The sequence below is a fragment of the Balaenoptera physalus genome (genome assembly GCF_965194825.1).
Source record: "Balaenoptera physalus genome assembly, chromosome: 19".
Taxonomy (NCBI): domain Eukaryota; kingdom Metazoa; phylum Chordata; class Mammalia; order Artiodactyla; family Balaenopteridae; genus Balaenoptera; species Balaenoptera physalus.
In genome coordinates this window covers 40,878,070-40,899,955 of record NC_138900.1, presented here as the reverse complement: position 1 = coordinate 40,899,955, position 21,886 = coordinate 40,878,070, and the positions used below count along the sequence as shown (strand labels likewise).

The 21,886-nt window shown below is 49.1% G+C and overlaps 1 protein-coding gene across 3 annotated transcripts in view; it reads left to right on the top strand.

Moving 5' to 3' along the window:
* The window catches only part of CNGB1 (cyclic nucleotide gated channel subunit beta 1), a 69,082-nt gene extending 48,090 nt beyond the window's left edge, over window positions 1–20,992 (top strand). Inside the window, exons 23-31 of one of the 3 annotated variants that reach the window (XM_082439480.1) lie at window positions 220–284; window positions 1,159–1,281; window positions 7,013–7,154; window positions 7,932–8,091; window positions 9,902–9,999; window positions 10,096–10,179; window positions 13,186–13,304; window positions 13,577–13,723; window positions 20,190–20,992. In XM_082439480.1, the coding sequence (XP_082295606.1) occupies window positions 220–284; window positions 1,159–1,281; window positions 7,013–7,154; window positions 7,932–8,091; window positions 9,902–9,999; window positions 10,096–10,179; window positions 13,186–13,304; window positions 13,577–13,723; window positions 20,190–20,469 (1,218 nt within the window). In that variant the 3' untranslated portion in view covers window positions 20,470–20,992. Of the gene's footprint in view, window positions 1–219; window positions 285–1,158; window positions 1,282–7,012; window positions 7,155–7,931; window positions 8,092–9,901; window positions 10,000–10,095; window positions 10,180–13,185; window positions 13,305–13,576; window positions 13,724–20,189 lie in introns of those variants that run through there. The other 2 variants (XM_082439481.1, XM_082439482.1) reach the window with 2 other exon arrangements.
* The last annotated feature ends 894 nt before the right edge of the window (window positions 20,993–21,886 follow it).

The following is a 21,886-nucleotide window of genomic DNA, read 5'->3' as shown; positions in this document are numbered from 1 at the left end:
AGGAGTCCCCTGAAGTTATACACAAACTGTGACAACATGATTATATGTAATTTCCAAGGAAGAGGGGCCTCAAAGGGCTAAGGACCCTTTGAATGTTCACTCTCCAACCCCCCCCCCACCGGGGGTCTGCAGAAAGAACCCTCAGTCTTGGCAGCTGTGGGGAATGGTCTGGGAGGTGAGGGCAGCGGGCCGCCCCTGATGCCTTGTTCTTTCTCCCAGTACGTGGCCTTCTTCGAGTTTAACGACCGCCTGGAATCCATCCTCAGCAAAGCCTACATTTACAGGTGAGACCCCTATACACACACACACACACACACACACACACATGCACGCACACACATGCACGCACACACATGCCCCAGGACATTTGCAGCAAGAACGGAGCAAGGCATTCTCTACCCCCATCACTTCCCCTTTCGGCTCCCCCAGCCCCCAGGCCCCCTCGCCACTGCCACTCACCGGAAGCCAGGCCTCTTCCTGGCCCTTCTGCGAAGGGATGTTTGTTTTTTAGAGAACCAGGAATGTCCCGTTTCCCCCAATTGTGAGGAGGGCTCACGTAGGTTGACATGCACGGCTCCCCTGCATTTCCAGGGAGCTGGGCCTCAATTTAGTCTCAGCTCAGGAAACTGACCCCCCTAACCGCTCAAACACGGGGGTAGTGGCTGTATGGACACAGTGGGCCATCTTCAGATGTCCAAGCTTGGGACCCAGGACCCACCAGGCCACGCTCGGGGACAGGGCTCCTCTCCCCATCTCTCATGGGGCAGCGCTTCTCTGTATGCATCTGTCCCTTCTTTGCCCCCCGCCCCGATGCATCCCCCACTCAGCTCCTCCACTTCCCTGGAATTGTCTGCACATGTAGCACTGTGCCTATTCCAGCGCCCGGTCTTGAGAACTTTCTGTTCAAGTATCACCATTCGTAACCAGCACAGTCTCAATAGAGCAGCCAGTTGGCCCAGTCCAGCCACTGGTTCCCATCGGTCAAGTGTCCATCGCACCAGACAGCTGGGCAGGGCCGTGCAGCTCCGACAGGGAGGTCTCTGAGGTGGGCTCTGGGAAAGGTGAAGACTAGCTTGTTCCCTGCAGTTCTGACCCCTGGGGTGATATGTCATTGCCGCCCTTTCTGCTACTGTGTTCATGCCTTTCCTTCTTTTGCAGGGTTATCAGGACCACAGCCTACCTGCTCTACACTTTACATGTGAACTCATGTCTGTATTACTGGGCTTCAGCCCATGAGGGCCTTGGCTCCACTCACTGGGTTTACGATGGCGTGGGAAACAGGTGAGCTGCAGTCTTCCTCCTGTGTCTTAATAATTCACGGTACCAAGACTTCCAGAAAGGAGTCCCACTGCCGCCATGTTGCCGAGGCCACCTTGCTCCCAAAGAATCATTGTCATGATAAGGTTCAAGGGCCAAGTCTCCATGTCCTCACTAATCTAACATTTTCTGAGCACCTGCCACGTGCCAGGCAAAAGGGGGCAGACATGAACAAGACCTGCTAGAAAGATCCTTTCAGCATCCCAAAGTCTACTGAGTTGGCCAATTCACAGCGCGTGCGTGTCCACTCCTCCACCCTGTGGGCACGGCTGTGCGGGAAGAAGGCCAGGGAATACAGCTTAACATGCTCCCTGGGCATTGCTAGCCGTGGAGGAGCTGATGAACAAGGAGGAATCTACTTGCCAGTCCAGAGAGCTGCCACACATAGAGGTCCATGCTCAAATGTTGATGATGGCGACACTGATAGTAATAATAATAATAGCAAGCATTGGAGAAGGCTTATACAGACCAGCCCTGTTCTAAGCACTTCACATAGTATCTCACTTAATCCTCCCAACAATCACACAAGGCAGGAACCATCAGCATCCCCATTTTACAGATGAGGTAACAGACATGAAGTGACTTCCCCAGGTCACACAGAGAGCTGGGATTTGAACCCAGACAGCATGACGACAGAGTCTTAACTGTGGTACCATCTGCCCGGTGCCCTGGGTGGGGGGAGGGGGGCGTGGGACGGTCAATTCTGAAAGGTTAAGTTTGAGCTTGGCCTGGGTAGGTGGAGGGAAGGAGCAGAGAATCCCGGGGGGAGGGAACAGCAGGAAGAAAGGTGTGGCGTTGCGAAATAGTGGAGTCAAGGAGCCAGCGGTCCTCTGTCGCTGGAGGGGGCAGGGTGTGTGGAAGGATCCAGAGAGGGAGGCGGGGCGGGTTGCCGAGCAGCCTCCCACCTGAGCCAATCCCGAAGCCACTGGCTGCCCGGGGCTGCCGAGTTCAGTACTTGAAGTGCAAGGGCCACTGAGATACGCTGCAGCTGTAGAGAACACACAGGTTTTGGATTAGTCTCTTATTACTAATTTTTAAAATATTGGTTACATGTGCATATGATATTAATTTTGATATTTTGGGTTAACTGAAATACATTATTGAAATTAATTTTTTTACTTTTCAAAAATGTGGTTGCTCAAAATTTTAAATTACATATGTGGATCACATCATATTTTTATTGGATAGAGCTGCCCTAGGCAAAACCAGCAAAAGTCTCTTTTTTACTGTTCATATACATATATATATTCTGATTATGAAAGAAAGATCAGGAACATACTCCATTTCTTTGAGTCTAAGATGCAGTTAATTATGATACATTATTGAGTCAATATAGCTTTTTGGGAAAAAAAGGAAATATTACACTAAACGTATACATGGATAATAAGATAATCCTTATTTTAGAAATGTGAAAATGTGAAAAGAATTGTCACCAACAAGGAAATAGAATAACATAATATTGTGCATATTTTCCCATCAGTAAATTTTTTAAAACCATGATACCAATGCCCCACCACACAGAGATACCACCATTTATTTAGCCATTTCCTTGTCATTGGCTACTTAAATTGTCTCGAGTTTTTTCATGATGACATGTGATGCTGCAGAGAGTGTCTGTGTTTAGGAATCTTTGTCTTCTGGTCTGACAGTTTCCTCATAATAAATTCCTACAGAGGGATGGCAGGGCCAAGGGTATGAACATTTTATGAAGTGTTTAAAAAAATTATTATTTTTTTTATTAATAGACTATTTTTTTAGAGCAGTTTTAGGTTTACAGAAAAGTGGATTGGAAACTACAGAGAGTTCCCATATACCACCTCATTTCTGAGGCTTGGTTGGTTATTGAAAGCTGCATTTACACTCTCACCACTTGCCTTTCAAAGCCTTTTAAGCAGGAGAATGACAGGACCCGGGGGGATCCCAGAAAGATGATTTTCCCAGTGGTGGCTGATGGGAGGATGGATGGGGAGGACAGGCAGGAAGCAGACAGATGAACTGGTTAGGGGTTAGGGACCTGTCCGTGAGGGCAAAAAAAAGGTCAAGAGAGGGTTTGTGTGATAACGAGGATGGAGGGCAGTGTGGGAAGGAGACAGAAGCACTTAGGGTCAAGGTCAGGGATGAGCCTGGAGATTCAGAGCACAGGCTTTAGCAACAGGAATCCGGAGGTCACTCCTGGCGCTGCCACCTGCTAGCAATGGGCAGGTCACTTCGTTTCTCTGAGCCTCAGTTTCCTGATCTGCCCAATGGGGCTGATAATAGGAGCCCCACACCTTGAAGAGGTAACTGTGAGGATTAGGTGCATCTGAGTCACTGGTCCCGTGCCAGGCCGTAGCCGGCACTCGGTCAGCTGTGGTGACAAAGAGGCGGAGGAAGAGTTCAGGCCCAGGGGGTCAGTGAGTCCCCTCAGGCAGGCCCTGCCTCGCCCTGGGCTGTGCCCACTAGTGACACAAAATGCTCTCAGTCCAGCTGTCAACACTTTCACCTCCTCCACGTGCTTGTTTCCAGTTGGCGCTAGAACAGGCCACTTGTGTCCAAGGTGGCTTCTCTGTAGAGTGATTGTTGGTCCAGAAAGTCCCTTCTCAGTACAGATGCCCCAACCTTGGCCCCAGTGGCCACAGCTGTCGCCCTCTGCAACGGGCCTGTGGCCTGAGGGGAGCTCACCTAGAGAGTCACAGGGTCCAGGGCAACCAGGCAGGCGGGTGGGGGGGGGAATCCTGCCATCTGCTGTGGGGTGGAGTGGGTTGGGGATGGGGTCAGGGCCCAGCACGCCTACATCACCATTGGCCCCGCTCCCTCTTCCCCGCGGCTGAACCCACCCACAGCCCTGCTCCTGAGCCCATGACTAGACCATTCATTCACTCATTCATTCATTCATTCATCCCCTCACAAGGAGGCAGAGGGAGGACTCGAAGACATTCTGTGCAAAGGGAAGAACAGAAGCTATTCATTAAATCTTGCTCTGTGGCCTTGGGTAAGGCCCTTACCCTTTCTGAGACTCAATTTTCTCATCTATAAAATGGGGGTAGGATTACACTCAGATTTCTCGTGAGGAATAAATAAACTAAAGTATGTAACATGTCCAGCCTGTGCCTGGACAGGAGTCAGTGACCTCACTTCCTGGCTATGGCCATTCTTATGGGGAAGCCGGCACACCAGGAAAGGGTTCCTAACCTGAGGTCCAGAGATTTAAGGGGTCACAACCACCCCTTGAAATTGGAACTAAATTTTGGGAGCATGCTGGCTTTTCTAAGGAGAAGCTTCCTAATAACTTTTGTTAGCTTTTCAAAAGGGTTTGTGTCCTAACAGGCTAAAAACCCACGTCCTGGAGCTGGGCCTGGCACCCATCACGGGTAGGCCTGGGAGGAATGGCAGGCAGGGCAGGGGAGGACAGGGCCACCCATCCAGGACTTCCCTCTGCAGGGCCCTGGGGAGTTCTCGCTGCTCCGCGGTGGAGGGGCACACTTTTCTGGCAGCATTACCCTTTTCCAAATGGAATCCTGTAGGGAACCCCAGGATATGCAAAAGCACAAGTAGTGAAGGAGAATTCCTCTAGAAATCCAACATCATCCATAATAATAACTTTCAAAATAGTGACCATTTCTTGAGTACCTGCTATAGGCCAGGGAGCTTAAGGACCTAAGTTCCTATATATTAATATTTGGTTTCTTCATCCTGCTCTGCTTTGGCCTGGTCTGGGGCAGCATGCAGGGGTCCCCACAGACCCAGTGGCATGGAAGACTTGGGAAGCCCCTAAGATGTGCCATCCATGCCAGTGGCTGACCTCTCCAGCCAGTAAGGGTTTAGGGGAAAGCAGGAGCTGTGTGGATATCACTCATCTTCTATTGGTGGCCCAGTGGCACCCAGAGCCCAGGCAGTGCCCAGGCAGCGCCCAGCTCAGTCCTCCTAAAGGCTCCTTAGCACGCCCTCTGGTGGCCAGGACTGGTATGATGGGGATTGACAGGGCAGGCCTGTCTCATGATTCTGAGATTTTTCTTGCACCAGGTGGTAATGAGGGGTCAGGAGGCCCAGAGCCCTGCCCCAGGCCTCGCAGCTATTCAGAGGTAGAGCCCCCCACTGCCCCAACTCCCCAGCAACCTCTGCTTCCCCACCGCCCAGTGCTCATTGCACGTTGACTTGCCTGTCCCCACTAGACAGTGAACTTCTTGAGGACATAGGTGAGTCTATTGTTCCCCACTGCCGCCACCAGTGACAGTGAAGGCTCTGATAGCTGACATTTACTGAGAGCCCACCATGTGCCAGGCGCTCTTTTGCACCTCATGTCACCTTCATGATCGCCCTGTGAAGGATGCTCTATTGCCATGTCCCTTTCAGGAGAAGGACACTGAGGCTTGGCTAGATGAGTAACTTGTCCAGGTTATGCAACTAGAAAGTGGCAGAGCTGGGTTTGAGCCCAGGCGGTCCAGCTCCAGAGCCCATGCTCTAAGCATGGTGCTGCATAAATAGCTGGTGAACAGAGCCCAGGGGAGGACAAATGTGGGGTCATTCCTGGACCAGATGATTGGCCAGCTGGATGATGTTCTCCATTTCCCAGTAGAGCAGGGATCCTGGAAACATGGGTGTATAAGGACACTGGAGCCAGGGCAGGCTCTGGGCAATTCCTGTGCCCTGGTGGGAGGACAGGAAGCACGGGAAAGCCTGCCCTGGGTTTAGGCCCTGCTGACCTCAGCCTTGCTGACCCCTGGGAGGGCACGGTCTGAAGGTATGAACATAAGCACCTTGGTAACTAAATCCCTTTAAACAGCTATAAAGATTTTAGTTCTGTATTGTTTAAGATATTGTAAAAGCTTGGGTTTATTTTTGTAGGACTTAATGGCTAAGAATTAGAACATAGCAATGGGGCTGCTCTGTTGGAGTAATGTACACTTGTAATTATAAACAAACATGAAGAACTTTAAAACTCAAAAAAAGAAAAAAAAGGGAGGGACTCTCACTGCTTTGTGATAATTAGACAAGTGCGGGCATTTCCTATGCCTTTTACCACACAGTAGGGCCCCATCACCCATACCTCCCTTTCCAATGATCCATGAGCTTGTGTCAAAGGCTTACTGATGGTGGGTGCTAGCTCAGAGAAGCAGATGACATCTGGTTTCCAGTCTGAGCTCTGGAACTTGCCAGCTGGTGATCATGGGTGTTCCCTTTCCCTCTGCGGCCCTCAATTTCACTATCTGGTTAGTGGACAGGCAAGGGGGAGGGTCAGAAAAGGGGATCCTCCAGATATCTTCCACTTTTGAGCTTGTGCTTGAACCTTATGATGGGATAGCAAAGGAAAAACTGTGGACATTGAAAACATATTGAGGGAAACTGAGGGATCTGAGGCATCAGGAGCCGGAAAACCCTGGTTTATCCTCCTGCCAAGTCTTCTAAGCAATCTCCGGAAGCCTCAGTTTCCACATCTGTAAATGGGATGACAACATGTCTCTGCAGGGTCGGGGCAGAGCCACAACAAAACCACACAGCACCTGTGAACATGCTCTACAAGCGGCAGAGGGCTCTGAAGTTGGGAGAGGGCTTTTTCTTTTTCCTTTTTTTTTTCGGTTTTGTTTTGTTTGTTTGCACTTATGAGCTGTAAAGCTTTTTCTCTTTTGTACAGTGTACACGTATCCAAGCCAGGCTGCCCAGGATCGACAGGGCGGGGCCTGTGATGACTGAGGTTCCCTTCCTCTTCTCTCCCTAGTTACATTCGCTGTTACTACTGGGCTGTGAAGACCCTCATCACCATCGGCGGCCTGCCCGACCCCAAGACGCTCTTTGAAATTGCCTTCCAGGGTCTGAACTATTTCACAGGTGTCTTCGCTTTCTCCGTGATGATCGGACAGGTAGCTGGGTCACTAGTCTGTTCCAAACCACCTGCCTGCAGGGCCCTTTGCCCTCTTGCTGCTGCCAGAAGCATCACCATCTGTGCCCGTTCCTTTCAGACTAAGCCCAGGAAACAGCACTGGGCCGAGAGTTAGGAGCCTGGAGCTCTGGGACCCGCTGAGTGAAGGGGTGGTGATGGAGGTGTAGGCCCCAGTTCCTCTCTGAGGTTGCTTCCCATTTGAAATGTCAGTCCTTTGGGATAGCTGGGGAGCAGGGCTGAATGGCTTTCTGCAGGGGCTGAGGATTTGGGCTGTTCCCTTGGAGAGAAGCCCCCGGAGGATTCTAATGTGCTGGGGGTGCGGCTCATAACTGTAGTCAGTGCCTGAGGCAACCACCAGGGACCCTCAGAGTTACCTTTGAGGGGCTCTGCTCCAAGCAGCAGCACCCCTGGTTCATATTTCCTCAGGGGGCGGGAGGCTGGCGCATGGTGTCAAAGTGACCTCTGGCACCAAGGGGCCACATTGTACCAGAACCAGCCCAGCCCAGGGAGGCCTTCCCTCCTTGTGTGGCCCCAGAGACCTGAGGCCAGGGAGCAGGCCCGCAGCCTCGCTCCTCCACGTCCAGCATCGTCGGAAAACCTGTGTGTGGACATGGGATTCCCTCCCTCCTGATCTCCCCCCAGCCCCGCAGGCACGTACCCCTGGCCTGTGTTAAGTACATGTGCCCACAACACACGTCCCCAGAGCCCGGCCCCGCTCTGACGCAGCGGCTCCCCTGACCACCCTCCTTACCCCCAGATGAGAGACGTGGTGGGGGCCGCTACGGCGGGAAAGACCTACTACCGCAACTGTATGGACAGCACCGTGAAGTACATGAACTTCTACAAGATCCCCAGGTCCGTGCAGAACCGGGTCAAGACCTGGTATGAGTACACCTGGCACTCCCAAGGCATGCTGGGTAAGACCACGCCCCCTCCCCACGCCCCTCCCCGTCCCAACCCAGCTGTCACCAGCTCCCCCCGCCCGACCCAGTTCCCTGCCTTCCTGGACCGTGGCCTCATCCCGTGTCCCTGAGGGCCCGAGCATGGGGGCCTCTCTTGGCCCTGACATTTAAGTGAGAGCGGCCTGGGGAGGCCTTGGGCGGTGCCCAAGTTAAGCCATCAGGAGACCCCTGAAGACGTGAAGGGCTTGTCTTCCGAATGCCGTCCCCCACCTTGAAATGCATCTCCATTTGAAGATGGAAGTACAGTTGGAACCAGGAGGGAATGAAGACTCTGTTTCTCTCTCCTCTCTTCCTCTTCATATACCTCCATACATATAATACATATTTTGTAAATTTTAAAAAATTCTTTTTCAGATTATTTTCCATTAGAGTTTATTACAATATATTTTTAAAATTTTTTGATGTTATACTTTGCTTCTGAAATTGGCTAAAACAATGCATTTTCATTCACTGCTCTTTCTGCTTTCTTGTCAGTGATGAGGTGTGCTCAGTTATTCTTGCAAAGTAGGAGAATCTTACCTGTAAACTGTTTCCAAATGTAGTGAAGTTTTCACAGATTCTAAATGGAATCTTTAGTGAAATTTGAATAGGTTAATTACATGTTAATTGATTTTAATTTTTTCCTGTTTCCTTTTTATTTTGGGGAGCTAGTAATTTTGTTTTCAGAGCCTAGACATCGTTTTGGAGGGCTCTGAAAAGCTTATGGACCACTGGCACTGTGCCTAGAGTCTCCCAAGGCCCTCAGCAAAATGAAAGGGCCCCCCACTGCTTTTGTGGGGTTCACTCTGGTCTCAAAGAAGCCACACTTGAGGCCCACGGTCTCCTGAGTTGGGAGTGTTGGCAAGTCTGTGGACAAAGCACATGACTACAGTTTCCAAGGCATGTTCATTTCCACTGCCTCATTCTGTTCTAGTGACAGCCTTGTGACTTTTCACAGGGGCACATGTTAAGGACCAGAGAGGGCTCTGACTTGCCCAGGGTTGCACAGACCCAGCACTTGAGCCCTAAGCTAATTGTGGTGCAGTGGACAGAGCACGGGGCTGGGGCCCTGTGGTACATTTCTGTCTCCAGTTACCGACCTTCACTCTGTGCCAGGCTCTCAGCTGCGCACCATAGACCCCATGGTGGGCAGACATACTGCTCTCCCAGGATAGGTTCTGAAGTCACAGGGCCTGGGTGTGGTCCTGATTCCATTCCCCTGGGCTGCATGGACATGGGCAAGTCACTGCCCTCTGGAGTCTCCCTGTCCTTGTCTGTAAAGTGGGTTATAGTGGGCACCTCTTGAGCTGCTGGGAGGATTTAATGAAATCATCTTGGTAAAGCACTCTGTAAAACTGCCTGGCACATAGTAAGTGCTCCATATACTTTATTTCTTGCTAATGTTGTTCTTATAATGTGAGTGGAGAAGACAGATCGTTGGCAATTGCAGTAAAGGGTGTGATATGTGCTATGGCACAGGGACTGATAACATAATAGCTAGGTGGGAGGATGTCAAGGGAAGGCTTCCTGGAGGAGGTGACATGAGTGCTGGGTTCTGCAGAATGAGTAGGGTTAGCCAGGCAGGTGAAGGGGGTTGTTCCCAACAGAGGGAACGGCACTGGCAAAGGCCTGGAGGCAGAGAGGATACCCTCCCAATCTAGAGTGGTTCCAGGGTGGTAGAGGAATGGTGTGCCTGGGGTTCCCACCAGTGTGGTGTAAACGGGCCCTGTGTGTGTGAAGGAGGGGCCCCGCTGTGTCTCTGAACCTTGCAGGGTCTCATTTGCAGACGAGTCAGAGCTGATGGTGCAGCTTCCAGATAAGATGCGGATGGACCTCGCCATCGATGTGAACTATGACATCGTCAGCAAAGTGGCACTCTTCCAGGTATGGCCCGCCCAGTGTCCCCACCCTCAGGACTCTGTAAGGTCCAGAGCCCACACCTTCCTCTAAACGGCTCCTTTCCCCTCCTCTCGGGGCCAGGGCTGTGACCGGCAGATGATCTTCGACATGCTGAAGAGGCTTCGCTCTGTTGTCTACCTGCCCAACGACTATGTGTGCAAGAAGGTGAGTGGCCCAGGGCAGCCTCAAGGCGGTCTGGGATTCACAGCCACCGCCTGTCGCAGCTGGGCTGGAGTGGGGGCCTATGAAGGCATAGCGGGGAGAGCGGAATTGCCAGGAGGGGAGGAGTGTGGTGAGCTGACCCCAGGGCTCCTGGCTTCTTTGGCACAAGGAGGCTCTGTCCAGCTCTAGGCACTGAACTCAGATGTGCCTCAGGCCTTGCTCCCTCTTCATGGGACCATGGGGGCCAGGATGAGGAGCCCCACTTTATAGAAGAGGAAAGTGAGGAGTGTAAAGAGGGGCAGGGTCTTGACTGTGTAGATGGACCTGCTTCCAAGGTCTTGGTCTTCCTGTCAGGAAAATGGGGCTGGAGGAGGGGTAGGATAGGTCAGAGGTTGCAAACTAATGGTCCTTGCATAGGAGCCAGACCACAGATGTTTCATGGGTTTTTTTTTCTTTTTTTTTGGCCTAATCTAAAAATAAAATTTTGAATTAGTCTCCATCCTTTAAAAATTGGAAGGTTTCGGGAATTCCCTGGAGGTCCAGTGGTTAGGACTTGGTGCTTTCACTGCCGTGACCTGGGTTCAGTCCTTGGTTAGGGAACTAGGATCCTGCAAACTGCGCAGCATTGCCAAAAAAACCTGGAAGGTTTCACATAAAAATCCAGATTTCCAGCTGAAAACAGAAAATCGGCTAGCATTGAGCCCCACTTTCCCAAATAGCCAGAATCATGTGGAGTGGAGAAGGGGCTGGCCCTGAAGGGGATGTCGTCCTCTCCTGATGCCACAGGTCCCACCACTCTCCACCGCCCCACAGGCTCCCTTCTCTCCTTTACATCATCCCGCTGATCCTGGGACACATTTGGGTTTGAATGCCAGGGCTAGACAGTGTCTAAGGCCCCTTCTGCTCCCATATTTTGGGATTTTAGGTGAGACCGAGGTCACTTGGTGAGTGAGTGGTCGGGGTGGAGGAGCAGGAAGCAGATTTCAGAGCTGTTAATAAGGCTTAGTGTGTCTACTGGGGTGAAAATACTGCCCAAGAACCCCCTGTGAGACTCAGGAACCCCCAGCCCCAGAAGGGCCCCATCTCCAAGTTGTATGATGCAAAACAGTGAAGTTTCTGGAATCAAAGAGCTGGGGTAATGGGGACAAGGGTATGGCTGAGAATTTAAAGCTGCAGCCTTAGCGGCCAAGGGAAGTTTGGGAACAATAGAATGATTTGTCTGACATTGGAGCCACTTCCTAGCTGTGCAGCCTTGGGGAAGTGACTTGCCCTCTCTGAGCCTGGCTCTTTTCATGGGTAAGTAGGGATATTGATAGTATCTCCCTCATGGGGTGATTGTGAGAATTGAAGAAGATATGCATACGGAGTTTGGCACCATGGCTGGCACAGAGTCGGTGCCATTGCTGTTGCTAATATCCTTGTGGGTGATGTAGACTTTACCTCTGATGAGGAAGAATGAATCAGATTGTTGGGAAGTTTGCCGTGGAAGCTGAAGTGAACACTTGGTGAACATGTGTAAATGGCGCCCTCTGCTGACAGGTTAGGCTCTGTGACAATCTCGCTGAGACAGCCCGAGGCCACTCCAGGACCACCCCTGGGCTGGTTAGTGAGATGAGGGTGAGCTCTATAGCCCCCTCACACTTCAGCCCCATGTCAAATTGGACACTGAAACAGGGAAACGAGACTTTCTTCCTTTTTGTTAAGAAGGCCATGCATGTGTGAGATGCCCAGGAAATATTTGTCAAATGAATCAAAAGCATAAGCCAAATCAAAAGCATAAGCCACTTACCAGTCTTTGGTCTCTCTCCCTTTAAACACACCAGGTGTGGCCGATAGGTATCAGGCCAGGGCACCGGTCTGTGAAGGCATGAGGATTGGAAGGTGCTGGCAGACTGGGTATTTCTGATTCTAGTCCGAAGCAAACTATTCATTCATTCATTCATTCATTTGGTTTAATTTGTGATTAAGACCATTGTATCAGTCTGCTAGGGCTGCCATAACAAAGTACCACAAATGGAATGGCTTAAATGACAGAACTGTATTGTCTCACAATTCTGGAGGCTAGAAGTCCGAGATCCAAGTATCAGTGGGGTAGGTTCCTTCTGAGGACCGTGAGCAAAGGGTCTGCTCCAGGCCTCTCTCCTGGCTTGTAGATGACTGCCTTCTCCCTGTGCCTCTTCACATTGTCTTCCCTCTGTGCCTGTCTCTGTGCCCAAATGTCCCTTTATAAGGACACCAGTCCTATTGGATTAGGGGCTCACCCAACTGCGGTATGATCTCATCTTCTTTTAACTAATTACATCTGTAATGACCCTATTTCCAAATAAGGTTACATTCTGAGGAGCCGGGGGTTAGGATTTCAACATATGAATGGGGGTTCATAACAACCATGAACTCTGGGTTCATGAAACCAGACTGCCTGTTTTCAAATCCCGGCTCGGCTTTGCTTAACTTTGTGACCTTGGGCAGAGTTCCTACTGCAGAGGGCTGTTGAGGGCTAAGCAGGCTCAGTCACGTAAAGCACTTAGAGCAGCGCCTGGCACAGAAAAGCGTTAGGTAATGCTGGACATTCGTATTAAAGCTGTTATCATTCCTATTTCAGTTAGCAAATGCCTCCCAAGCTCCTGATAGGATATGGGGGAGGCACAGGTATCAGCTGATTGTATGAACCACTGTGAGCTTTTCCATGCCTCTGGGTCCTCCATGGGTGCGTATAATTGGAAATTTACTGAATACCACTACACCTGGGCCTCGTTATCTAGCATTTTCCATCACACCACTAACTCCCCACCGTAATCCTACAATCTACAGGTGGGGAGACTGAGACCCTGGAGCGGAAGTGACTATCTCTACACCACATACCAAGTCGGTAGGAGGGCTCGATCCCAGCCCAGGTTCCTCTGCACTGTGCGCAGCTGAGAGCCTGTGCAGGGCGCCTGGGCCCAGCCCTGCTGCTTCTGTGGTTGCTTTTGGTGATGACAGAGGGACTCGCCCCCTTCTCTGTTTCAGGGGGAGATAGGCCGGGAGATGTACATCATCCAGGCGGGGCAGGTGCAGGTCTTGGGTGGCCCGGATGGGAAGTCCGTACTGGTGACGCTGAAAGCTGGATCTGTGTTTGGAGAAATAAGGTCAGAACGGGGTGAAACAAGGGGACCTCAGCAAAGGCTGGGGAAGGGGGGGATGGCCAGTGGGTGGGACCACGTCCTCAAGGGCCCTTCGGTGGGTCTGAGGAAACCGCTATGCATGCAGCACTGGCACCTGCCGACATACGCAAGGTGGGCCCAGCTCGCACCCGTGTGAGGCCATCGCGATGCTCCAGGCAGGGGGGAAAATGAAGATGCTAGTGTGATCAAAACTGCAGCCTCCTAAGGGTCTCACCTCCCTCCCTTCTCTGCCCCAGCTTGCTGGCTGTTGGGGGCGGGAACCGGCGCACGGCTAACGTGATAGCCCACGGGTTTACCAACCTCTTCATTCTGGATAAGAAGGACCTGAATGAAATTTTGGTGCATTATCCCGAGTCTCAGAAGTTGCTCCGGAAGAAGGCCAGGTACATTTTCTTTTTAATGAAAGAAATCCATATGTACTTTAGTGTGAATTTCTTAAGGACTCAGACTTTCTTTTACATAACTGTAGTACCTTTCTCAAAATCACGAAATTCAATATTGAAACAATACTGTTATCTCATCCCTAATCCATAGTCAAATTTTGTTAATCGTCCCAATAGTGTCTTTTATAGCTTTTCTTTTCTTCTTTTCCATTCCTGGATCCCCCACTGCATGATGTTACCATTTTAGTCTCCTTTGATGTGGGATCAAAGTTCCTCACCTTTTCCTATCTTCAATGATTTTGACTTCTCTGAAGAGGACAGGCCAGTTATTCTGTAGAATGTCCCTCCATTTAAGTTTATATGTTTTCTCATCATTACCTTCAGGTTCTGCATTTTGGGCAGGAATTACTCAGAAGTGATGTTGTGTCCTTCTCAGTACAGTGTATTGAGAGGCTGCTTTCTCCCTATTCTGATGATTTTTTACTCTGATCACTTGGTTAAAGTTTCCACACTCTCAAGTTATTATTTTTCCCTTTGAAATTAATAAGTAATGAGTGGCAAGTCACCTTGAGATGATGTAGATTTCCTGTTCCTTATCTCACTTTACCTCACTACTTTCAACCTCCATTGAAGGTTCCTTGCAATGATTGCCATGATGGTTGCAAAGTGGTGATTTTCTAACTCTGTCATGCTTTCTACATTTATTAGCTAGCAATGTACTGTAAGGAAGAACTTTCTTTTCTTTCCCATTTATTTGATTATTCATTTATCTATTTATAATGGTATGGATTTGCTTTATTCCATGAATATCTTGTTACAATCATCATTTTCATGCTTAAATTGTTCCACATTGGCCACTGGACACCTCTTTAGGCTGGATATTGTGAACTTTTGTTACATCCTTGTTATATTTTAGCACTTTTTTGCTTATAGGCACAATAAGATGCCGTAGATTCATCTTATACTTGCCCTGCTGCATCCCTGGAAATGGTCATTTCTCCAAGGAGGCTTGATTCCTTTTAGAGGGAAATGGTTTTTAGAAACTAAGATATGAGTACTAAGTGCTCTCATTGCTACTGGGGTGTTACTAGGCCTCCACAGTGGACAGAGCTGGGAAATACATCCACATATACACCTGTATGTATAAATGCAAATATATATATATATATATATATACACACACGTACATATACATATATATCAACATCTATTTCTTTGTCTGTGTCTATCTATATCTCTGTATATCTCTGTCTCTATTTCCACTATCTAACAATTTCGATCCAACATCACAGAGTTCATTCTAATCTCCTTTTCCATATTTGTAAATTCCTTCTCCAACACTGAGAAATTTGACTCCCTTTATCCTCATTACATTGATTCATTTGTTCAGTCCTACAATATAGAGAAAGTAGCACCAGAATTCCTATTTCATACTACTGGAAAGAAGAAAGCCTTCTAAGCAGAGAGCAGTTCTTTCTGTCTTTAGCCTGAGGACCCATGATGTAGGTGTTGTGTTCAAGGTTATCTGGATTGGTTCTCTGTCTTCCTCCCTTTACTGTGGTTGTTCGGTTCATCTGAAATACAGCTAGGCTCACGTGTTTCAGTTTGCATTCCATTTCAGGGTTCCCCCACACTGACCCTTGTTGATTTCTTGTGGTTTGAATACGTAGAACATGAACATGGCAGAGGCTACAAAACAGCGCACTCAGAGTCCCAACTCCCCGCACCTGTTGCCACCCACCCCTTACAGGAATCTAATCTCCTTAGTGTCTGCTTTTTTCTTCTTGTGTTTCCTTTTGCAAAAATAGGCAGATCTGTGAATATTTGCTTATTTCCCTTTCTGTCTTACACAAAGGATAGCACACTGCAGATTCTCTTTTGCACTTGACTTTTTTTCACGTGACAAGAAATCCCAGAAAGCATTCACTGAGTCCACAGACAGCTTCCTCATTCCTTTTGACAACTGCAAAGCATTCCTTTGAATGGGCATTTAGGCTATTTCCAATATTTTGCGATTATAACTAGTATTGCAACGAATAACCTTGTGCATCTGTATTTTGTATTGTTGGGGAATAGGTAATTTTTTTTTTTTTTGGGCCATGCCGTGCAGTTTGTGGGCTCTTAGTTCCCCAACCAGGGATTGAACTCGGGCCCCCAGCAGTGAAAGCCTGGAATCCTAACCACTGGACTGCTAGGGAATTCCCTGGAATGGGTAATTTTTAAGAAAAGCAGTTTTTTGCTTTCGAACACTTAAGATCAGGTTTTAAATTGAGTGATGGAAGCAGCATGATGTGGTAGAAAATGCACAATAGGCTTGGGAGGCTGATAGGGGTCAAGTCCTGTCCATGTGCAGTACTGGCTGTGTGACCCTGGAAAAGTTACTTTACTTTTCTGGTCTCAGTTTCTCCACTGTAAAATAAGGGTAATCACTTTGTTGCGGAGATGATTAAATAAAATAGTGTATGTGAATGTCTCTAGCAGGGGGCCTGGCACACAGGAGAGCTCAATACATGGTAATAATAATAATTGTTCCTCTTTATCCATTAAATTCTCTCTATAATTTTCCCATGGGATAAAGCCTTTTTAATCCACCTATCTGGTATTTCGTCCCTTGCCTTTTATCACATATTCATATTTTCCACTTCAGTCACCGTAAATAAGCTGTACAGAGAGTGGTCATGATAAAGGGAACAAACTCACCATGTCCATTCATACAGTACAATAATTTATTGAGCTGATAGTTCGAGGCCCTGGGGACACAGGAGGGAGCAAACAAAGCTTACATTCTAGTCGGGGAAGCCAACAATGGAGAAAGGAATGACTATGTGATGTGTCAGCTGGGGATAAAGGCCATAAGGAAACATAAAGCCACACGAAGAGATAGAGGTGATGGAGGGAGCTATGTGAGATAAGTTGGTCAGGAAAAGTTATTCTCAGGATGTGGCACTTCAACTGAGACCTGCCAGAGTGAAGGAGTGAGCTGGGGAGCTGCCTGCAGGGAAAAGCATTCCAGGCAGAGGGAACAGCATGTGCAAAGGTCTCAAGGAGGCACAGACTGAGTGTTACATGGAGACCAACAAGAAAATGAGTGTAGCTTGATATGGGATGGGAGCAGTGTAGGGGGTGAGATTGGGTAGGGCCTTGTAGGGGAAGCCTCACAATGGCTTTAGCTTTTACTCTGAGGGAGATGGGAGCTATGCAGGGTTTTACACTGAGGAGTGACTTACTGTGACTTAAGTTTTTACAGAATCCCTTTGGCAGCTCCCAGGTGAATGGATGCAGTGTCGGCCTTAGAGCATAATATAGACAAGGCGTTGGGGTCTCCCAGGGAAGGAAGCTGCCCTGTAATTCTTCTTACCTGGCTGTTCTCAGAGAAGCCATGGGGCCCTTCCAATGGCTGGTCTACCTGATCTTTCTCCCAAGTCTGTCCACGTCCCCCTACTGTCCCGAGGGACAGGGATGCCCAGTCAATCTTCATTATTCACAGATTCCATACTTGCAATTCGCCTACTCACTAAATTTATTTGTAATCCCAAATCAATACTCAAAGGCTTACGCAGACATTCACAGACGTGTGCCCAGAGGCGAAAATTTGAGTCACCTAAAGTGCACGTTCCCAGCTAAAGCTGAAGAAGGTGACGGTCTGCCTTCTTGTTTCAGCTCATATTGTAAACAAGTGTCTTTGTGTGGTCCATTATGTAGCATGTTTTTCACATTTTTGTGATTTTTGTTGGTGATTTTGCTGTTGAAATGGCCCCAGGTGTAGTGCTGAAGTGCTATCTCGTGTCGCCCCACGCAGGGGCTCTCTGAGTTAGAGAGCCATGCATTCATTGTAAACAAATCAATGATGTATATTAAATAAGATGTCTTTAAACAGAAACACACACAAGACAAGATTATGTAATGAACAGTTGATGAAAATGTTGTGTCGAGAGGCTCACCATAACTGAATCCTGTATTTCTCCCAGAAGCCATGGCTCAGTAGTCACTAATTCCGTGTCTGCAGATACTTTACAGAACTTAACTACCGCAGATAATGAGAACTGAATGCTTATGTCTGAGAATAGGCACCGGGTTCCCCTCCCCCTGCCTTCCTGCCCCCTGCAAGAGGAACATGCCTCAGAAAAGCCACGCTCATAGCTGTCACCCATTCCTCCGGCTGGGTTAGGTGTGGGTTTAGCAAGTCAGCCGGGATCCCGAAGAGGCCTTGCTCCTGGCCGCGCCTGCGGTGTGCTGGGGTGAGGCAGCCAGAGGAAGGAGGAGGGGCTGGTGGGCCGTGGCACGGTTCATCAGAGGCTGCTTCTCTGGACAGGCAAGCTTGAGGAGAGAGGCAGGGGATCACAGATGAGCTCTGCCCATCCAAGGAGATATGGGTCTGAGAAGCACAGGGCCTGGGGATGTCTGAGTTGCTGAGATTCTGTCCAAGCGCCCCATTTTACAGATGGGGGACCTGAGGCCCCAAAGAAGTGAGATGCTTCGCTCTCTGACTTGGCCACTCCGAGAAATGGGGCAAAAAGATCTCATGCATGCCACTCTCTCCGGGGGTGAATTATATAGTAATTATAGTGAAACTCATGTCATCTGAAAATGAGGATAAATTTCCTTAATCTGGAAATGTCCCAGAAGTCAGCTCAGTGTTTCAAAACAGAGATAGCCATTAGCGATCAGCAAAGGCCCTGTAGATGGTTCTTTCATGTCATTTGAGTACCACGCTGAGCCTTCCCACGGACTGCCGTGCTGTGAATTATGGGCTCAAATAACACAGGTGACAGTGCCGGGTTTGGAAGAGGCCTCTGATAATTATCGTGTTTGTGGTCTCCTGGGGGAGCCCCAGCTCGAAAATGTAAGTCTTGGGCAATTAATATCAATATGAACAATTTAAATCCATTGCCTCTGATTAGATAAGCAGCCAGTAATGGCCTCATTTTTAAACAAACAAGTTTGGCCGGAACCCTGATGAATGAATTTGCCAATTAGTCGTCTAGACCTGCTAGACTGCAAGGAAACTCATTTGTTCTTGAGCCAAACCACTCGTCACGTATTTGTAGTATGAAGAATTCCTTATAAAAGGCTGGGGCTCCCTTTGATGGAAAATTCTCTCCTTATTTAGAGAAGCAGGGTGGTATATTGCATTGGATCTGGGTTGTAATTCTGTCTCTGCCACTTCCTGTAACCTTGGGCGTGTCACTCCTCCCATTCTGAGCCTCAGTTTCCCCAACCCTTCTAGGTACAGTAATCCCAGCCCTTTCCAGGTCATGGAGTATTGTCAGCGTCCAAGAAGATAATGACCATGATACTGCTTTGTAATCCTTAAGACCTGGGGTGCTGGGTTCAAAGGCATGGGTTTGAATTCCAGCTCTGCCACTTCCTAGCTGTGTGGCCTTGGAAAAGTTACTCACCCCCTCTAGACGTCCACATCCTCATTTGAAATGAGGGAGAATAATAGGACCTACCTGTAAGGATTACTGTGAGACTTAAAGTGCGTATCAGTTACCTATTGCTGCGTAACAATCTTACCACAAATTGAGTGGCTTAAAACCACATATATTTATTATCTCAGAGGTTCTACGTGTCAGAAGTCTGGGGACAGCTTAGGTGCATCCATTACAAGGCAGTAATCAGGATGTGGGCCAGAGCTGGGTCTCGTCTCAAGTCTCGACTGGGAAAGGATCTGCTTCCAAGGTCCCATGGTTGTTGACTGAATTCAGTTCCTTGTGGTTGTGGGACTGGGGGCTTCGGTTCCTAGCTAGTCATTGGCCAGTGGCTGCCCTCAGGTTCTTGCCATGTAGGCCTCTTCCAACATGGCCGCTTGCTTTATCACAGCCAGCAAGGGAGAGTCTCCTTGTAAGACAGAGACCACAATCCTATGTGACACATTCACAAAAATGACATTTGATCTCCCTTGCTGTATTCCACTGGTTGAAAGCATGTCACATGTCCCACTACCCTCAAGGGGAGGGGGTCACACGCAGGTGTGAACACCAGGAAGGGGGATCGCAGGGGTCACCAAAGAATGCCTGCCTGTAAAGGCCTGAGCACAGAGCCTGACACATACAGACACTCGTGTCCACATTGGTGATGGTGATGATGGTGAAATGACAATGAAGCAAAAGAAGGAGAAGCAGAAAGCTCGGGCTCTTTTTCATCTGGGCATCCTATTTCTGATTCCATATACTAAAGTATCCTGCATCATTTCCTGTGTGACCTCAGAAAAGCCACCTAACCCCTCTGAGCCTCATCTATAAGGCACAGGCAATAAGACCCACATCATTATGGTTGTTCTGATTGTTCAGTGAGATGTGATGCCTCAAACAGCACTGTGCTGGGCTCAGAAAAGGAGCTCAAAAACTGTTAGTCAAAACAAACGCCATCACACAACTCAACTAAAGGGCTCTGCCCGAACCAATGAGGCTTCATTCTCTCCCAGAGCTTGCTGGTGATGTTAGCGGACGCTGCTTTCTTTCAGGAGAATGCTGAGAAATAACAACAAGCCCAAGGAGCAGAGTGTACTCATCCTTCCTCCACGGGCAGGCACCCCCAAGCTCTTCAGTGCCGCCCTGGCTGCAGCAGGAAAGATGGGTGCCAAGGGGGCCAAAGGTGGCAAGCTCGCCCACCTCAGGGCGCGACTCAAGGAGCTGGCTGCGCTGGAGGCGGCTGCAAGACAGCAGCAGGTGCTGGAACAGGTAATGCAGTTGGAGACACAGCCACCTGGTCCATTTCAACCACGTGCCAGGAAAAAGGCCTAGGGACCCACGCATTCCATTTTAGGGACGATTTTTCCTTCTTCCTATCAGTCAGGATTCATTTGGTTGCGAGTGACAGAAATGCAAGTGACAGTGTAAGCTCAAATTAGCTTGAAGAAACAGGGAATTTATAGGAGCAAGTCATTGAAAAGTTCAGGCAAGGCTGGATCTAAAAGTTCAAATGATGCCAGTAGGATGAGTTCTGCCATTCTATCACCTTTGCTTCCCTTGGGGATGGCTCCATTCCCAGGCAGGCCCCCAAGAGCTTAAGAGGACATCCCCCAAGATCACATCCTCCTGGTTGAGGAACTCCCACAGAAAGAAAGTACCTCTTTCTCAGTAGCTCCAGCAAAAAGTCCAAGGGCTTAGAGTCACTGGACAGAATTGGGTCACATGTCAGTTCCTGAGCCATTCAGTGTGGTGCTCTGGGGAGGACCAACTCATATGCCCATCCCTGGACTGAGGGTGGGGATTGGGGTGGGCGCATTCCCCCAAATGGACGGCCGGCTGCTGCTGCAGAGGTAGGAGCAGTGGGTGTGGCCAGGGAATGTCCCTCCCCAGACCACAGTGATGTTCTCATATTTAATGTTGTGTCTGTGACAATTTAAAAGATCTGAAAGGAGAATCCAAGGTGACAGGCATGGTGCCAACTGTCCCCACTCCCTAAATCTAAAGGGAATTTTTAACTTAGTTCTGGGACTTTTTTCTGTGACTAATGCCAAAAATGCCAATTAGAATGATTGCACTAATTATGGTTGTTCATGACTGTCCTTTAGGGAGGCTGCTGGGAAAGGGTGGGTGGGGTTAGGCAGAAGCTCAGGGAGGGAGGGGACAGCAGTCTACATGACAGAAATCAAAGGAGCCTGGTGAACTCAGTCTCAATGCAGGCTGGTCCAGGAGACCCATCCAGAGGTCATTTGACAGCAGGAGTTGGGGAATAACACCAAAGTCACCCAGGGTTCCAAGACATTCTCCAGATGCATCCACTGATGGCCCCAAATTGAGGACAGATGTGATTGTCTGGCTCACAAACTGTCAAGGGCAGGGTCGAGCTGGCAAGCTGGGGTCTTTAGTGCTGGCTGGTGTGTGGGGCTGAGTGGACATGACCTCCGAGAATGTTCTCAGTACAGTGAAAGGTTTTATCTGAAATGGGATTTGTTGCTTCTAAGTGTTAGCTCTTCACCCAGGCAGCTTGGAGATGTGAATTAAATTTGCATGTGTGTTCTCATAAAAGGCAATTTTAGAACAACCAGGGCAGAAAGGCAGAGTGCATGGAGCTCTTAAATAGCAGCCTATAGACACAGGTCCAAATCCTGACTCTGTCACTGCCAGCCCTGTGTCCTGGGGAATCTCCTCCAGGACCTTCTGAGACCCAGATTACTCCTGGCTGTCACATGGGGTAGCAGAGATGAAGCAGGAT